The 18,754-nt window shown below is 38.6% G+C and overlaps 3 protein-coding genes across 15 annotated transcripts in view; 2 read left to right on the plus strand and 1 right to left on the minus strand.

The window, feature by feature from the left end:
- LOC113543117 (calcium/calmodulin-dependent protein kinase kinase 2) overlaps window positions 1-8,341 on the plus strand; it is a 31,738-nt gene extending 23,397 nt beyond the window's left edge. For both annotated transcript variants that reach the window (XM_026941165.3, XM_026941166.3), the window contains one exon: window positions 415-8,341. In XM_026941165.3, the coding sequence (XP_026796966.1) occupies window positions 415-487 (73 nt within the window). In that variant the 3' untranslated portion in view covers window positions 488-8,341. The remainder of the gene's footprint in view (window positions 1-414) is intronic.
- Window positions 8,202-17,240, plus strand: dync2i2 (dynein 2 intermediate chain 2). Its single transcript, XM_034311115.2, has 9 exons — window positions 8,202-8,341; window positions 11,308-11,568; window positions 11,659-11,768; window positions 12,989-13,146; window positions 14,051-14,160; window positions 14,810-14,977; window positions 15,259-15,491; window positions 15,567-15,724; window positions 16,284-17,240. Exons 1-9 carry the CDS (start codon window positions 8,264-8,266, stop codon window positions 16,514-16,516), a joined length of 1,509 nt encoding a protein of 502 aa, XP_034167006.1. The 5' UTR covers window positions 8,202-8,263; the 3' UTR covers window positions 16,517-17,240.
- Window positions 17,241-17,373: 133 nt separating this feature from the next.
- The window catches only part of sptan1 (spectrin alpha, non-erythrocytic 1), a 46,371-nt gene continuing 44,990 nt past the window's right edge, over window positions 17,374-18,754 (minus strand). For all 12 annotated transcript variants that reach the window (XM_026941037.3, XM_053240175.1, XM_026941040.3 and 9 more), the window contains 2 exons: window positions 18,580-18,727; window positions 17,374-17,817 (listed from right to left, as the gene is read on the minus strand). In XM_026941037.3, the coding sequence (XP_026796838.3) occupies window positions 17,692-17,817; window positions 18,580-18,727 (274 nt within the window). In that variant the 3' untranslated portion in view covers window positions 17,374-17,691. The remainder of the gene's footprint in view (window positions 17,818-18,579; window positions 18,728-18,754) is intronic.

The raw sequence follows: 18,754 nt of genomic DNA on the forward strand, positions 1-18,754 counted from the left end.
TGGGTAAGGCATTACCCATTTTCAAATGGCTGATATCACTCATCCCCTAGCAAGTGAATGCTACTGAGTGAAAGCTGACCTAGTGAAAGAAAGTTAAACTAGAGAGTGAAACCTAGTCAGTGAAAGTTAACCTAGCAAGTGACAACTAACCTAGTCAATCAAGCACCTGTCAATCAAGCATGCTCATTAGAATATTAAGCAGCATGTCTGATCACAAGTTGAGCTGCTGTTTGAGCGTTTTATCACTTTTACATCCTGTTTTTTTATTCAGACTTTGTTACCATTGTGACATTTTGAATGTTATGCTGTGTTTGCTGGGATCTCATCATGCCACTGATCTGACTGATGAAGGCTTTTTTAGGCTTGTGGTATGCATTTATTTTAACAGGCACTGCGTGTGTGTGTGTTTCCTAGGAAACAAGGAAGTGGAGACGGCATACGCAGCGTGGACTTGCCCTTCGTAGGCGAGGATGAAGTGCTTTCCTGACAACCTCACGTCTGACTGAAAGGGCTTAGTGTCTCACGCCCCCGGGATGTGGATGATGGGGGATTTGGTACGGTTCCCGAGCGCCATCGTGCAGCTGGGACACGTGGATGGCGTGTGGGGCGTTTCCCCTACAACATGCATGCATTTGTACAGTTTTACAGCAGCATGCGCTGTGTGTGTGTCATCTCAGGACACACTCTTCCTTATATTTGTGAGTGTGTATGTGTGAGTGTGAGTGTGTGTTTATTTCCCCTCCTGTCCAGTGCGGAGGCTGTGCTTGCACTTTTACTATATGGAGTGGGATCACGCTATTTCTTGAAGCACATGGTGGAGGCGGTTTGAACGTGATTGGCTGTTTCTCAACACAAGAAGTGCAAAAAAACAAACTCCTAAGTACTTGGCTAATAGCTTCCAGTTAGCTTAAAGCTACCACAGGAGGTTATTGTTAGCTAGCTGATTTAGCTAAGCTTTGCCTCCTGATGGTGGAAATATAAAGCAGACTTTCATATCAGGCCTTGTTTCTACCAAATCGTAAATATCCTCTGATTGTGTAACCAGTTTAATAAAATCAGCATGTAGACTGTGCTCACAGTGAACGATCTCGTTAGTGACTGAGTTTGTCCTCCATGTTTGTAGGATCAGGAACACTTTCAGGTATTTAAACCGCTTTTCAGGACGTCAGCAATGAGTCGAACGAAAGACAGCGTCAAGCGAGAACGCAGATTGAGAAACAGCCCGTGTCCAGATCACCATCAGGGTTTGATATTAAATAGGTTTGGAGTCGATTTATTTATAGATCCTTTATTAAAGAACTAGAATGTAAAAAAGAATAAGGTTCTCGTGCACCATTCTGCAAAAAAAAAAAAACATTACACGTTACCTGCATTTGAACTGTCAAGCAATAGAGGTCGCTGCTGTATCAGATAAAGTTTAGTTAAATTAATGATGTTTAATTTTTTATTGAATGGCATGTTTTATTTTTATTTTAAAGCTGAAATTCCAGTCTATAAGAGAGTTCCACAGTTTGCAGATTGAGCACTGAACAAATCTAAAAACTCAGCTCCTGATCTCTTCCTCTGTGATTTTGTCAAACTTTTAATAACACTCCCGAAGTTGTGTCTCAAATTGCATACACGGTGTGAACATAATTATTGGCACCCTTTATGAAAATTATTTTGTGTCTAGGACAACTGATACTTTAATCTTAAACATATGGGGACACTATATCGTATTATTTGAAATGCATATTATTTTTTCAAACATTGATTTAGTCGATGTGTATGCAAAATACAGGTTTCAAAATTATTGGCACCCCCACAATTAAGGTGAGAGTAGCATTGCGTTTTGTGATGTCTAACAAGGTTGTAGACAGCATTCCAAGCCCCTTTACATACTCAGGTTCGTGCATGTGGAGTCATCAATCTTAGTGCATTGTACAGAAGTGTGTGATTTGAGACACAGCCCAGGTTAGTGCTGAACCCAACACTCATCTTAAATTAAAGATCCAGTGTGCAGTGTTAGTAATGTTAGTAATCACATCAGCCTGGTGTTGTATTCTTTATTTATTTTGCTAAAATATTACCCAAGTCTGGGTACCCAAGTCTTTGTGGCCCAAGTCTTGATATTTCTCTCTAGCAAATCATTAATGTATAAAGGTTAAACTGCCCTGACCAGTGATCATATCCACAGTAAACTACATTCAGGGTGGTGTGTGAATGTGAACACTCACTAATGGATCAAGTCAAGTCAGGAAACTGGGTTTTTATAATGGGGAAGGTGGAATGAGGGAATTTTAGCAAGTTTACAAAATGGCCACAATGTTCCTTCACCCAAAATGTAGTCAATGAAACAAGATATGTTTGGTGTGTACAAGGCTAATGTGGCTAAGAGTTTAGCATCGTCTAACATCGTTTAGCATAGTTTAGCATTGTTCAAGAACTCTTAAGTTTAAGATAATAGTTATGTTTCTGATAAAGTTAATAGGGAATGTAGAAATGGTGTTTAGTGAGATGCCCTTTGAGGTGACTTAGACATGCACCATGCCAAACTGGTGGCTATAAGCTTCTATTACTTAATAGCTACATTAGCATTGTAACTGCAGTGGAAAACACCAAATGTCTGACACCAAACATGCCATTTACATTTTCAGTAACAGGGACATTGTGATTTATTGTACATTTGATTTTGTTCCTTGTTTTTTTTTTTAGGGTGACTTAACAAACAGATTTCTTCAGTGTTTGCAAACCGTGCAAACCTTTTTATTATGAACTGATATTTTACCAAAATATTACAAACTGGTGCATCTTTGGAAAAAAAAAAGACGTGGTCATGTTGCAAGTGTATTAGTTATTGACATTTCAATATTAGACGTATAGATTGCATCTTTTTTAGAGAAATACAATAACTTTTACAAGCTATGCATGACTTGATTGAACTTTTTGGACATAAATGTATGCCTTACATTTCATCATTGTAACTTTTTGATACTATATAGCTAAAGTAGGATCATTTATGCTTGAGCTGCCATAGTGTAGAACAGTAGTGTGTGTGTGTGTGTGTGTATGTGTGAGTGAGATTTTCTTTGCTTCTGGGCTTTTGCCCTTCTTCAGCTGTATATATTATTGTGCTTGTGGCTGCTGCTTTTCTGCCACTGAACTTCCTTTATGCCACACACACACACACACACCTTGATGTTAAAGAGTTTTGTGCTTCCACGGTGAGGAGGGTTTGTGTTTGAGCACGAGTGTGTCGGGTTTTCTGCATTTCGCTTCATGCATGTTGACTGAGAGCTCAGCGCAGGACATTGTGTGGTTTTTAACACTATTACTATGCACATGAAGCTGTGTTTGTTGCGTTGATGTTGGATAGCAGGAGAAAAGTTTGGTTGGAGTGTATATTATTAACTGATACAGGTCTCAAGAAGGAGTACAATATTATATACTGCACTATTTTCCGGATTATAAGACGCTAAAGATAAGTTTTTCCAGCACGCAGTGCACCTCGTCTCAGTAAATGACCTCTTATTTTGCCTACTTATTTTGCCGTACTGTAACGAAATACATAATTTGGTTTCCCTTCTCGTAGGGTAACAAGAGAACTGAACAGAGATGTGTGGGCGGAGCTAACAGTGCTGATCACTGATTGGTCAAACACAACGGTGCCAGAATCGTCTCTGACTAGAATGACTTTTCTACCAGACATTATGGCACAATGATATTCGGTAGTAGTGTAGTAACTGTCTGACCAACTTTAGATTTCTTTAGACCATCTTCAAATGTTGAATCCTAAATAGCTTCTAAAGCACTATGTGTCCTTCATCCGAATGCACTACATGACCAATGAAACATGAATTCAACCATGGAAAATGTCACCAGACAAAGTTTACACTCAACATCCTCTGTATTTTTTACTAAGATTTAAAGTATTGGCACCTTTGCCTTTTTTGGGTCACTTGCTGCCATTAAAACTCAGAGGCAGCTGACAACACACACACACACACACACACACACTTTAATCCAAAATGAACGGTGGTCTTGTATGTTTTTTAAATTCCATGTTAAAGAAAATCAAAATAAAATTGTAAGTAGTATTTTACTAATCATGCTCATTGCATCACTAGTCTCCACCCCCTACACCCTCCAGAGAAACTCCGCCCACTTTCACAGGTACAGAAATTCAACCTATAGTTATTGTACAGAAACTCAACCTATTTGTTATTGTACATTGCTGTCTGGTGGAAAACACTATTAGTGTACTTATGGTGTCTTAATGCTGCGTTCTGGTGTTGTCAGAAGTCCAATATATAGCCAGGTTGCTACTCCTGACTTTTTTGGGTTTTCTATCGAAAACTAATAGTTTGCAAGCATTGTAGGAGGATGAACATTAATAACTACAGTACCACAACATTAATCAATCAATCAATCAATCAATATTACACAAAAATATACTGTATGTGATTATAGTGTGATTAAGCTGTAATGCTCCAAGATGCTAATTGAAAATATGAAGGTTTTATTTTTGTTTTATTACAGTTTACCCACTGTTAGCAATGAAACATGAAAAAAGTGTTCCATTAAAACCTTAAATCTTTGAATTTAAGGACATTTTAAATTCATTGCCTGCTCTCAAATTGTAAAAGGACTCTAAATGAGTGCTTTGTTAAAGCCATTACTGTAAGACTGTAAGATTTGTTTTACATTTAATATTAGACAGTGGTGAAATCCACTGTAAGACAAATATAATTTATGTACTACCATATTAGAGTAGCGTAATTAGAGTGATCCAGATTGATGGCAGCTGTGTTTATGTCAGTAACCATGTGCAAAGTGGATTTCATCCGAGTTTCCAATTAGGAAATCTGACTGACCGGTGAACTGCACATTTTCCGAGTTGAAAGGTCCATAATTTCTCAAGTTACGAATACAACAGAACACAGCATAATCTACAACTACTTGGTGTTATAATAAAAAGATCTCATATAAACACTAGCACAAATTAGAGTTAGCATACTGGCAATGTTCTAAGCAGAAAAAACCAGAATTAAAATGGGTGCCTCTTATGGTCCGGAATGTAAGTGAAGATTTTAAAATAAATTTGACTGTAGTGTGACAGATTTGGAAAATCTTTTAAAACCACACCAGGATATTTACCCTGGGCCATATTCAGAGTTGGTGACTTAAGTCCAAAGGTTACGTCAATATGTGCGGGGGGAAGTTTGTACACATTGAGAGTTCAGTTATGTAGGTACTCAAGTTGATTTTCTGGGCTTCCCATTGAGATTATTAAAATCACCTGCATGTAGTTGGTGTCTCCGAGACAGGGTTTTTTCAACAGCATCAAGACAACTGCCTTTAAACACAAGCACTTGCCTTTAAACCAGAAAAAAAATCAGGGATAGAAAATTTTCTTCAAATTTGCTGTCAAATATGGTATGATATAACATGATATAATGAAAAAAAAAAAGACATTTTAAAAATGAAAAGTAAAAAAAGAATAATATGATCATACAGTATATGAATTAGAAGATGGCAAGCTTTGAAAAACATCTAGTAGGAGTTTTAATTTGGTTTAATTCAACAATATGGCTTCGATCCTCATTATTTAGCAGCTCATAAAATAGATTCAGCACATCTTATTATGTTGCATTTTATTATAAATTTTTAAAAAATCTATTGTAGATGGTTAGTGGTGCGCACAACTTAATGAAGCCACGTGAAGCCAAAATTGAGGTCTTGTAATGTGTTTGTGAGATATAATGTATCACAACTTTAATTCCAGTAATGCCAATTTCTTAGTTAATTCAGTGCACTCTTCTGTAAAGAAAATGTGCTGACGATGCCAAATTCATAACTTTATCCATTCATAACTTCAAGCAAAACTGGTTATTGACATAATCAGTCTCAGATTAAGATGCGTCTCTCTGTGCAAAGAAAAAAAAAAAAAACAAAAAAAAAAACACAACTCTAAAGGGACGATACTATTAATGAATTGTGTCATATTTATGTATTTAATATTGGCCTCAAATGACTTTTTGTCTTTAGTGTTTTTGAGCCCAAATAAAAATTTCAGCTTACATATTGTGGTTACATCAAACTGTCAGACAGTGGCGCTGGACTTAATACTGCTTCTCGTTGAGCCTTAAGACAAGGGGCAGAATCTCGCATAACTGAGACACTCCTCTGTTTCCTTTAAACGTCGCCCTGTGAGCATAACTCTCACGTACCTTCTGAATAGCTGTAGTTACATCTGAGGCCTGAATAATTATGTGTGCAATTTTGGTATTAAATACTCACTACACGCACTTAACTCTGAATACGGCCCCCTGAGCTATTAAAACACAAAGCTAGATTAAATGACACTTCAAAAACACATTTGCAGAATTTTGTCCTGTTGTTTGATATTGATATAATTCTGTTTTTTAGCTTGCCAAAAATGATACTTATTTTCAGCATGTACCCTATTTTATGTATAAAGGCACTTGCTCAGGTGCGTTTGCTTACGTTTTGGCCTGCACACCGTATGAAGTTGAACTGAAATCGGCAAGGTTTGAACTGCAGTTTAAAAGCGACAATGCTGTAAGATATTTGTATCTGTACATATATATACGTAGGCTTTTTATCTCGATGGTGTGTGCCCAGGTTTGACTGAAGGGCTAGAGGACATATCACGTACACACACGTAGGGTTTAGCACCTGTAGTGAAGAGTGTTTACATGGATTTAACTGCATGCCATCATCATCAGCACACACCATTTCTGAGCATGTTGGAATGTTTGACATGAGTCACAGTGATCTCATCACTTATCACTCTATACATATTGTATCCTGTTCAATATTTGAATAAACTGAATAAATATTTGATTAAATTGCCATTACTCTGTTTCTGAGGATTTTATCTGTTTAAGTGTGCTTTTCTCAGAAAAAAACGAATGGTTTAAAGGTGTGGTTTGCAAGTTTGTCATTTACAAACTTATCATGCAACTGATAACTATTTTCTTTATTTCAGGCCTCTGCTGTTTTTTTTTTTGTTTTTTTTTTTTTGTGTCACAGCAGAGCTTCCAAATTTTAAAAAAGTTTAACTTTTCATTAAAGCACCCAGTGATGTCAAGCACTTTTTAACAGGTTGTAAGTTGGGAGGTAAGCGAGAAAAACAACCATGGAGGACAAAGTGCTGGGGAAAAATGAGTCTTGTCATTGAATGACTATGACATGTAAAATTTTTTATTGCCAATATTCCAATTAATCTAATCTTTATTGGTTATTATTAGTTATTTATTACTGATAAATAATAAATACATAAAATAAATAAATAAGTTATAAACTGAATAATAAATCTAGAGTGTGATTTAGGTTAGATGCTTTTTTCAGCACAGAAGGTGCTTCAGCCAGCCAAAAATCAATCAAACAAACAAAAGGAAGCCTATGCTAAATATTACATACTGCCCCTTTAATATTAAATTGTGAAACATTCCCATTGAGACGCTGACAGCTTTGGTGAACTGGCTGGATGCTCAGTTAGTGCACTCACGCGAATGAGACCTCGATTTGAGACACAACCGCTTGTTTTGGTTTCCAGTAACATGATGGGAATTCCGGCTCTTTTCAGTGAGTCAGTGCAATCGGCTCAGCTGAACAACAAGAGTCGACTCCTTCAGCCCCCAAACGGCTCATTATCAGTTTTAAAACAAACGTAAAAATGTAAAACAAATGTAAAACAAGCAAGGGGTTATATATTTGCTTTCTGCACAAAACATTCCTGCATATATAATATTAATATTTAATATTGAACTGCTGCTGCATCTGTGCTTAACTTACGTAGAATTCAATGACTGTTGTACTTTCTTATACTTTAATTTTCAGTAGAAGGATATGTTAGGGTTCTTTACATATGCGAGTCGGCTCCCAAAGTTCACTCAAAAGAGCCAGTTCAAAGAATCGACTCTTTGGTGAACAATGCATCACTAGTTTCCAGGGGTAACCAGTGAATCACTGAATAGCGGTGAAACGTCTTAGCATCTAAGCTAGCTGCTTTAGCGTAGCACTGCATGTATTATTTAACAACAACAAAAAGTTTCGTTCAGTGCTATCCAATGATTTAATATGGAAAGCTTAAAATATTTACTTGCTAGTTAGCCAGCTAGCTCGTGGGATAACGCTGAATTTCCTCCAGCTAGCATTAGTCAGTAAATAAGCTAACAGCTAATTATCTGTAGTTAGTGTAAGCGCTTAATGCAGAGTCGCGACAGTTTTTGAGGTGTTATTTATCTAATTTGGTGAAATGTTCACGGATGAATCTCGCGATATTTTCGGTTTTCAGTCATCGTGGAAAAAGTCGCACGGACAGACTCAGGACTCGGTATGTGCACTTTACCTCAGTTTACTCGCCTGTTTAGCTACACGGTGAAAAATTAAAAATAACAAAACAACACAAAATGTATCACAAACGACATGTTTTAAATAACACCGTCTATTGCCAAAGGAAAAAAAATCAATTGTGGAAACAATTACCACAATAAAGCCATTATACAGCTTCATAAACTTTAATGCACTGAATCAGCGTCTACATTTCTCAAATACTTTATCGACTATAAAATATTCACTAATAACATACTGATGAATTACCTAAATATAGTCAGACATTTCATATCGCTACACTTCTTCAGACGGCTTTCAAACAGTACATTTTGAAATACTGTGTGTGTGTGTGTGTGTGTGTGTGTATGAGCCAGTCCTAGACAACAACCAGTTTTTTGGTATTTACTTTAAGACTATCTGTTCCAATACTTTTGCTCACCTAAAGCCCTAATCCTAGTTGTTTAACACATCTAGATGTAAATATCAGGAAATTAAGATAAAATTCTGATCTATCAGCTCATCCTTTGATCTCAAACCCAAATGTCTCCAAAAGAATTGGCCTTGCCATTCCGGTACTGTGTGTGTGTGTGTGTGTGTGTGTGTGTGTGCGCGCGCATGCATACACACATGCACAGCTCATTATATTGTTAATGATATTGATATTTAATATCTATATGACAGGTATCAGGGTTAAAGGGCAGTTGTAGCTCAGTTAAGACTCTGAGCTCAGTTAACTGAGTTAAGACTCTGGGCAAAATGTGTGTATAGCTGCGGACTGTCATGTGAGTTGTGATAAAAGTGTCAAAATTTCTATTTATATCAGTAATCTTGCATTTTGCATACCTATATTTTTGACAAAATCTTTTTTCTCACTATTAGACAAATTAATATCATCATTCATATGGAACAGGAAAAATGCGCGCATCTGCAAAAGTATTTTACAGCGACACTGAGAGCATGGAGGTCTGTCTTTACCCAACATTCAGTATTACTACTGGGCAGCTAATATCCCTGCAATGTTATACTGGGTTAATTCATCAAATAGTAGTGGTCCCAATTGGTTGTCTTTAGAAAATACGTCATGTCGACCGGCCTCTCTTCACGCCCTGCTCTGCTCAAAACTCCCACCACCCGAACCAATATTTAAATTTTCTTCAAATCCAGTGGTTAAACACTCATTCAAAATATGGGCACAATTTAGAAGAAGTTTTGTACTCAAGGAATTATCAGTCTACACTCCCATAGCAAGAAATCACATGTTTACCCCTTCTATTATGGATGAAACCTTTAATATTTGGTGTGTGAAAGGTCTTAGGACACTAAAAGATATGTTTATTGATGGAGACTTTGCATCATTCGGTCAAGTGAAAATGAAGTTCCAAATTACTGACTCCCACTTTTTTAGATATCTTCAGCTTCGTAGCTTTGTGTCTTCCTCATTGAGCCACTTTCCTTCATTGCCTCCCTGTTCCCTTCTTGAGTCTATTATGGACCTGAGTCCATATTCCAAAGGAGCCATTGGTAAAATTCATTCTGTAATCAATTCTCATAACCTGGAACCCCTAGCTCAGTTAAAAAGGAAATGGGAGGTAGAATTAGATATAGAACTCTCAGAAGACATGTGGCAGTCTGTTTTAAATAATATTTATTCATCTTCAATTTGTCTAAAACATAGAGTGAAGTTAGCCAAATTCAAACCAAACTTAGACCCTAACTGTGATAGGTGTGAAATTGAGCCAGCTACACTATCTCACATGTTTTGGCGAATTTAAAAGATTTCTGGCAGTTGGTATTTAAATTTCTCTCTGATACATTAAAGACATGTATAGAGCCTGAGGCCATAATTTCAATATTTGGTATCATATCACGATCCTTAAGTCTTAATCAAAGTAAGAAAAATCTGATTGCTTTTACTATGCTTTTAGCCCGGAGGTTAATACTGCTCAAATGGAAAGAAAAATCCCCTCCAACCTTCAAGCCATGGCTTAAGGACTTACTACATTATATGGCCTTAGAAAAAATACGGCACACTATAAGAGGCTGCAACAACATGTTTTGTATTACTTGGCAACCTGTTTTAGATCAGATAAAGAAGATGGACCCCTCAGTTATCTCAGCGGAGTAAAAATTTTCCTTTTTTTTTCCTCCTTCATATTAGAAAGCTTAAATGTATAATTGTGCAACAGATGTTATTTAAAAGATAAAAAAGATGTCTAACTGTATTATATGTTTCATGTCTGACAAAATATTCAATAAAAATACTTTGGAACAAAAAATAATCTTGCATTTAATTTTTTACATATTGTGAATGTATGAGAGTCATATAAAGTTAAAAAAGTGATAATTGTGTTTTTTGTCATCCTTGAAAAGAAAGGAAAATAAGCACTGACTACACGGTGTCCCAAAGGTCTCCATATACTGTATAGGGGACTGTTTGCCAGCAGCACGTCGGTTGTGCCTTCATCAGTGGATGTTCGTGGACGTCTCGGTTGGTCCGCAACACTTCCAGTCTTTCTGAATTTGTTAATCAGTTTGGTAACAGTGTCGTGTGTGAGGCGCTTGCCATGTTTCCTGTTAAAGTCCATTGCAACATCGCGACAGCAACATCGCGACAGCTTCAGCCATGAGAATGATTTCCATAGATTCATCTTTTGTCAAAGGTGTTCTTAAAGGCTATCTGGAAAAAAATATATAGAATACAAACTAAGTATGAAAAAATTTTGAATAATTTTGCTAAAAAGTGTTAATTTCCCCTATGTATGGAGACTTTTGGGACACTCTGTATAAAAACAGATTCAAACAGTGGATATAGTACTGAAAATTCTGTACAGGTACTGATGATGTGACAATACTGCTATGTTTTTATCAGTTTCAGGTCTACTGTTTTTTTTTTTTCTGTTTAGGTTTTTTTTTTTATTCGAGATTTGCTGTTGACATAATCCTGTTAACTGCTGCTTCCGCTTTCAGAAAACATGTCAAACCGTCCCAGTTCACACAGCCGAGGCTGAGACGCAGGTCAGAAGTGTGTTAAGCAGCAGCACACAGACCGATCCTCCAGAGAACCTCACTGATCAGCTCACACTCCACTCGGATCTGTCAGCTGAGCCGCCCGGGCTGAGGGATTTCCTGCACCGTGTGGAGGACCTGGTCATCCGGGAGCTGGTGAAGAACTCAAAGAGCCACGCTTTTGATGGATATGAAGTGAACTGGACTGATCAGCATGAGACGGTGAGGCTCAGACACGCAGGAAAAGCTCAGTCGCCCATGTGTGTGATGTGCAGTGTGCTGACGTAATGAAACTGTATGTTTCCTGTACAGGTGTCATGTTTATTCAGTCTCGGGTACTGTGAGGCTCAGGACAGGGGGCTGCAGGTGACCAGCGTGTCCTGGAACTGCACCGGTTCTGTTATAGCATGTGCTTTTGGACGGTATGCCACCTATTGCTGTCCTTATTATGTATGAAAATAAACAACGGCATCCAGTGTTAAGTGATGCAGTCATAATTGTGACTGTATTTCTGGACCTTATTTATAAAACTTTGCTTGAATTTAATAGTGCACAAAAATAATCAGATTCCTCCCAACTTGTGTAAAATAATGTGCAGATCCACCCACCTCAGGTTCTATCCTATCTCCCTTTAATAATCACACATGGTACTAAACACACTTATATTTAGTTTATTCATGATTTCACTTACGATGAGTTTAGTTATGACAGCAAAATCCATTGTTTATGTTAAATTTGTGCCACCACACGTATTTCCACATTACATTTATTTTTTTTAAATGCCAATGTGTGCAATAGGCAAAGACAAAGTCCAACACAGTTTTTCATGCTCAAACACACCTGCTTTCAACAGGTTTCGTAGGTGAGTTAGAGCAGAGACATCACTAGCTACATTAACACATGGCCTGATAATCTGTTAATAATCAGTCAAGAATAAAAAAAAAAAACTCCCATCTTAATCAGAGTAGAGTGAATTGGAGTGACATTTCTACACAGTCCTAATCTGTTAAATAGTCTGACAACCACTATGTGCACTTTTAATTACTTTTATGATTAGAAAGTGTGTGTTTGTGACACAACCAAAAACAACCAGTCCTGTGAGAAAACACGCATTAAATAATGACCTCAAAGTGCACTATGGGTATTTTGGAGCTCTTAGGCTTCATGCTGTGCCAAGAGGGGTTTCAGAACTACAACATAAAAACACCCCAGATAGTGCACTACATAGTAAATAGTGAATATGCTGTGATTTCTAAATATAGGTATAGTTCATGTTACACCTTTTTAAAAATGTAATAATATCTGTGATTTTAGATGAATTTTGAAGTAAATTGGATGTAAATTCTCATTTTCTCTTCAACAAGGACATTTGGAACATATTTTATTAACACAGTTAACATTTTAAACACTATTAAGCACTCTGAGCTAACACTAGATACTCATTACACAGATACGACCCTATTATTCTTCCCATTATTCTAACATTAACACCAAATAGTGCATAAACTTGGATTTTATGCAACATGAGTTTAGGGAGAATATATGAACAACACGTGTGGAACCTGTCTTTGCACTCATGCCATGTGGTTGAAAAGCTCTGTTTATAAACCCAGCCATGGTCATTGCTGTGCTTCTCTTTTAGTGTCAGTGATGGTGACTGGAGCACTGAGAAGTCGTACGTGTGCACATGGAACCTGGACCGTAGAAGAGTGAACCCGAAACAGCCCGGCATGGTCATAGAGACGGCAACATCCGTTATGTGTGTGTCCTTCCATCCACTGCGTCCATCTCTGATTGCAGGTAAAACCTCTCTTCCTTCTTCACAGGTCTTTATTATACACTGATTAGCCATTCCATCAATAAAGGCAAACAAAGATCCTGTCACACGCTCTCTGCTGTCACACAGATTTTTAGTTGGATTCAGCTCTGGGCTCTGGCTGGGCCATTCATAACATTAATCTTCTTTTGGTTAAGCCATTCTTTTGTTGATTTGGATGTATGCTTTGGGTCATTGTTGTGCTGAAAGGTGAAATTCCTTTTCATCTTCAGCTTATTAGCAGACACGTAAAAGTTTTGCACTAAAATCAGCTGGTATTTGTAGCTATTCATGATTTCTTCCAGCTTGATAAAAGCCCCAGTTCTGGCTGAAGAAAAGCAGCCCTAAAGCATGATGCTGCCACCACCATGCTTCACTGTGGCTATGGTATTCTTTTAGCTTTTTTTTTTTTTTTTGCACCAAACATACCTTTTGGAATTATGGAATTGTTGTAGACCATAACACATTTGTAAACATCGTTTGGGGTGATTTAGTTGGGCTTTTGTCTACCCACCCTACCCCATAACCCAGACACATAAAGAATATGAGAGATTGGTGTCACATGCAGAGAGTAATCAGTTCTTGTCAGATATTCCTGCAGCTCCTTTAATGTTGCCGTAGGTCTCTTGGCAGCCTCCCTGGTAAGTTTTTGTCTAAACTCCAGTGTTGGAAAACTTAAATTTACCTTGCCTCTTTACTTCTGAGTGTTACAAAGAGCTGACACTGGAGACCTCCTTCCATAAATTCAACACTGTTATAATGTTAAAAATTAAACAACACTGTGTTATAATAATGGATGCCTGTCACTTGCTAATGTGAACACGGAGTTTGAAATGATAGGCACGCATGAATTTATGGATAACCACCCAATTTGTGATCACTCTGCAGGAGGGCTGTACAGTGGAGAAGTGATGGTGTGGGATACAAGTCGCTCTCAGGATCCTGTGTTGGCTCAAACAGGGATGTGTTCAGATACACACAAAGAGCCGGTATATGAGGTAACTGTCATTAACGCTTCTAGTCTGTTTTAACATGGATCATAGACAATGTATGCATAACACATTTAAAGCAGCTCAAAGTTCAACACAATTAAGAATTAGAGCAGTTTTGATGTGATTTAGCCTTCACACCGGTAAAGAAGGTGTATGATTCCCTCACTGATTTCCCTGTACTGAGAAAAGAAAGCCTATTTATGGCAAATTTCCATATATTAGATGTCTGGGGGCAGCTGTAAACTCAATATGTGTTTAAAATACTCAACTATAAAACAAATTGAAACCTGCAGTAATTCCACAGGAACAGTAAAGGTGTGAGGATGAGACAGACAACTTTTCTTACAGAGTTTTATCTTTTAGCCAACTTTACAGCACTGGAGCAATACAGAAAAAAGTAGGCCTGGTTGCTTTACACTTTCCTGAAGGTTTTGTGATATTCACACACCATCAGAACACCATCACACAACTTCACTTGTCATTTTGTGCAGAACCAGAAAGTATTTCCCTCTGAAACAGTAGTTCCAACCCTGAAAGGGCAGATTCTGCACATTTACAGCTTCATTTCATGGAACTGTGAAAATACAAAAGTACATGTTTTGTATGTGTGTGTGTGTGTGTGTGTGTGTGTGTGTGTGTGCGCGCGTGTGTGTAGGTAAAGTGGGTCCCAGGGCCTCGTCGAGGAGAGATGGTGGTTGTAAGTGCGTGTTCAGGAGGTCGAGTCCTGCGCTGGAGTGTAGATGGAGCAGAAGGTAAACTGACCCTAACTGCTGGATTTGCTCTCGTCAGGCAGCAGCTCCCTCTGAGCCGATCAGCCAGCAGGGTGAGTGTCAGAAAAACCGTCACTAATTGATTATTATGATATAAGATGTTTCTTTCTCTCTCTGTATGGGGTCCAACTGTCGTGTAGATCAGTTTAGTCTGGGGCTGGACAACACAGGTACAGTCTTACATTTCTGAATAAAAAAAAAATCACAGTAACACAGTAAGGTTTGAGAGGCTCCTGATTGTTTTTTTGAGGAAGTAGCTGATGTAAGTACTAACCAATCATGTTCAGCAAAATAAAATTGTTATATAAACAATCTCCTGTTCTCCTGATGGCAGGTGAGAGGTGATACAGCTGTAGGCGTGACCTCTCTTGCGCTCTCACCCTGGGACACGGACATGTTCCTGGTGGGCACTGAGGGGGGTCTGGTGCTCAAGTGTTCCTTCAGCAGTCAGACAGTGGCAGTGGTGCCCCCTGACGGTGAGAGTGTCACACTACACGCTCCTGCACAGTTCTGCTTCTCACCACGAGCCGGTCCCATCCAGTCGCTCCACTTCTCCCCCTTCCACAGGTGAATTTTAGTGATTAAAGACTTTATAAAGCTGTTAGAAAAAACACGCGCATCACGTTCCTGTGCTCGCTTTAGGAACCTGTTTGTGAGTGTGGGGACAGACGGCTTGGCGCATGTCCACAGTGTCCTGCAGCCGGGTCCCCTGCTGTCCCTGCGCGTTTCTGACTCATACGTGTTTGGAGTGCGGTGGTCACCTGTTCGGCCGCTAGTGTTCGTTGCAGTCACCGGGCAAGGTGGGTCAAAGTGTGAAAGTATTGCCTGCAGGATTACCTCCATCAGCTGTAGATTTCTAATTTGTTTGTATTTTTACAGTAGCCATGATACATTAGCAGTTACAGGAAGGTAGAGCCCTCTGATACCACAGCAATTTGCCAACGCTAGCAAATTTTTTATTTATTAAAGTATGTTACATTGTATTTTTCTCCATTTATAGTTACATTTAATGTTGTGGAACGTTGGTGAAAGAGTTAGTACCTCTTGTAACTTATGTTATAGCAGATATAAACAGTGGTTCCCTCACCAGCCTCTCTTCTTTTCACTCTCTTGAAGTTATTAAGAAAAAAATAACACAGCTAGACGTTACCAAGAAACCACAAAACATAAACTCCTCTGTCCTGAAACCCATGTGGGAAAACTTACTGAAGAAGTGGACTAGCACATTGTCAGTAGAAGAGGGATATGAAGTGCTGTCTTAGAGGCAGCATAATTATTTAGAAGAATAAAAATGTTGGCATTGTGACACAATAAAACGTGTTCCACCTGTAATCGAGACATTATTTGTTTGTATTCCAGGTGTGTTGCAGGTGTTTGATTTGGGTCAGAAGTGTCTCAGACCAGTGGCCACCATTGAGCAGGACACTGGGGGTCAGTGTGCTCTGTGTGTGGAGTTTAATCAGCAGCAGCTCCTGGCAGTGGGGAATGCAGACGGTACAGTGAACATCTGGCAGCTGAGTGCTGAGTTCACAGAGCAGCGGCCCAGAGAGAGTGCCGTCCTGCAACAGCTCGCAGACGACGTAGCTGAGTGACGCACACGAGGCTGCAGCGTGGAGTCCAGAACGGAGAACTCCTGCTCACAGACAGGTGACTCTGATCATGTGGGAGAATTCAGGAGGATGGGAAATCCTTCCACTATTCTGACATGAAAGTGGTCACACATTGTCACTTTGTTTACTAGATAAAAATGGCAGTTGTAGTCTAACATTAGCATGGTAGACTTTAGCACATATACAATTATACCAGGTGGTGTGATTTATCAGTTGTAATTCTTGGCCATGTGACAATAACACTTTTTTTTTTTTTCACATCTTGTGTGTGATGTCATGCTTAGCTATGCTAAATATAAAGCTGACAATTTTATGCTAATGTTCACTACTGCTGAAGAGGTTTATCCATATCAGATAAACTATTCATACAACAATACAACATACATGCAACTATGCTAATTTATTGTGTATTTAAAACCAGTAATATTTATAACCAGGATTAAAAAAAATAGGTCTATAAAGCCATGGGCTGGAAAGATAGCTAATGAGGTAGCTTTGGGCAATATATAAACTGAAAGTCATCATTATCTAGCAAGCATTATGCTAAGTGTTACACTGTCATTAAAGCCTGTATGTTAAGTGGTCATTTTGAGCCAAAGATCAGAAAACTGCAGCTGGTGTTGATGTCACACATAAAAGTTTGTGGTTGGATGATCAGCTGTAACTTAAGCTATGCTCTTGGTGAAATTAAAACCAGACAATTGTTTTCCTGTGTGTAAATATGCTGTTTTTCTGCCATAGAAATATAACTAATATAATTTAAAAAAACACTAGTAAGTAAATATTTTTCTTTTTGCCCTGCCCCCCCAAAAACACCAGTACACACACCACCACCGTCACCAGTTCTAACCAGTAGCGTTTATTAATGCACACTGCAGAATTACGGGCGGTGTTACAGCTTAGCTTATTGTCTGTATAGATTTCTCTAAATCAAGCGTAGCACTGAAACAGGAAACACAACCACAGAATAACACACACTACACTAGAGTGAGTGAAGCACAGAGAGTGTGAGATCAGCTCAGAGTGAATCAGATTCCTACATAAAGATAGAGAGTGCTAAAGAGAAGATTAACGTTAGATTCATGCAATTCAACTCTGTGTTGGTGCTCGAGGGGAAACGCATCCCGATTGGTCACTGGCAGGCAAAGGGGCGGGGATCAGTTGACGAAGAGCGAGCGTGTGAACTCCACAAAGTCGAAGGCAGACGGGAGCTCGCGACCTTTACTGTCTAAATATGGCTTCATGTGTGAGATGCAGTAATCAGCCTGCTCCTTGGTTAGATTCTGCAGTGGAGAGAGAGCAAAAAGATAAGATGTGATCAGCCTGGATTAAACTGTAATTAGATTCAACTGTAATATAGACATGTGTCGGTGTGTCAATACACTAGGTTCTACTCCAGCATTTACAGGAAGATTCATAACAGGCAGACTGGTGCTAGTAGACATTTACATTATCACACAGACAGAAGCTCTTCATGGAGTGAATTTCTGTGGAATAAACACTGAACTACAGCTACACTAACTACACTAATGGAACAAACACAACACCTGTAAGGGCTCTGAATTGCGTTAGAGGCAGTACATTAATGCAACAGCCCAGAAGAATTCACGTTTCTGATTGGCTGGGAAGTGTGCATTATTTTCTTGTATCAGGGCACTGCTGATGGAGATTCGGCCAAACATTTACATACAGTTCAAAATTAATATCAGGTAGCCATGGCAACGAGTATAAAATAGCAGTTTAGGCTAGGACTGTATTTACTTTTCAGTATTCTAATGCGTTGGTAAAATATTAAGAAAAATAAACATGGTTTAAGAGTTACAGACTACAGTGCATGGACAGTTTTAATGAAAAGCAACAACTATCATATAAAGGTGGATATACTGTATAGGTGGAGTAGACATTTAGCTAAATAAAATCAGTGACTTGTCATTTTCAATCATTCAGTAATGAGGAAATGAGACATGTGGAGTGCCTCCATGTGGTTTTAAATCTCTCACTTACACATATGCAGTATGCCACAATGACAGCGGTGTATTGCGTACCTGGTAGAGCTCCTCCTTGGTGACGTATGGTTTGTTCTCGGCACTGAGAGCTCGGAAAGCACTCTCGATCTCCTCACTAGACTTGACGTTCTCTGTCTCGCGGCTGATCATGAAGGCCATGTACTCCTGCAAGGACACGTTGCCGTCCCTGCAAACACAGAAATGCAGTGATGAG

The sequence above is a fragment of the Pangasianodon hypophthalmus genome, chromosome 15 (genome assembly GCF_027358585.1).
Source record: "Pangasianodon hypophthalmus isolate fPanHyp1 chromosome 15, fPanHyp1.pri, whole genome shotgun sequence".
Classification (NCBI taxonomy): Eukaryota; Metazoa; Chordata; class Actinopteri; order Siluriformes; family Pangasiidae; genus Pangasianodon; species Pangasianodon hypophthalmus.

Bases quoted from the DNA above. Each gene is read 5' to 3' on its own strand.
- dync2i2 (XM_034311115.2), top strand. From the start codon at position 8,264: ATGTTCACGGATGAATCTCGCGATATTTTCGGTTTTCAGTCATCGTGG. The intron at 14,978-15,258 runs GTGAGTGTCAGA...TCCTGATGGCAG, and splicing joins TGAGCCGATCAGCCAGCAGG to GTGAGAGGTGATACAGCTGT. The intron at 15,725-16,283 runs GTGGGTCAAAGT...TTTGTATTCCAG, and splicing joins CGTTGCAGTCACCGGGCAAG to GTGTGTTGCAGGTGTTTGAT.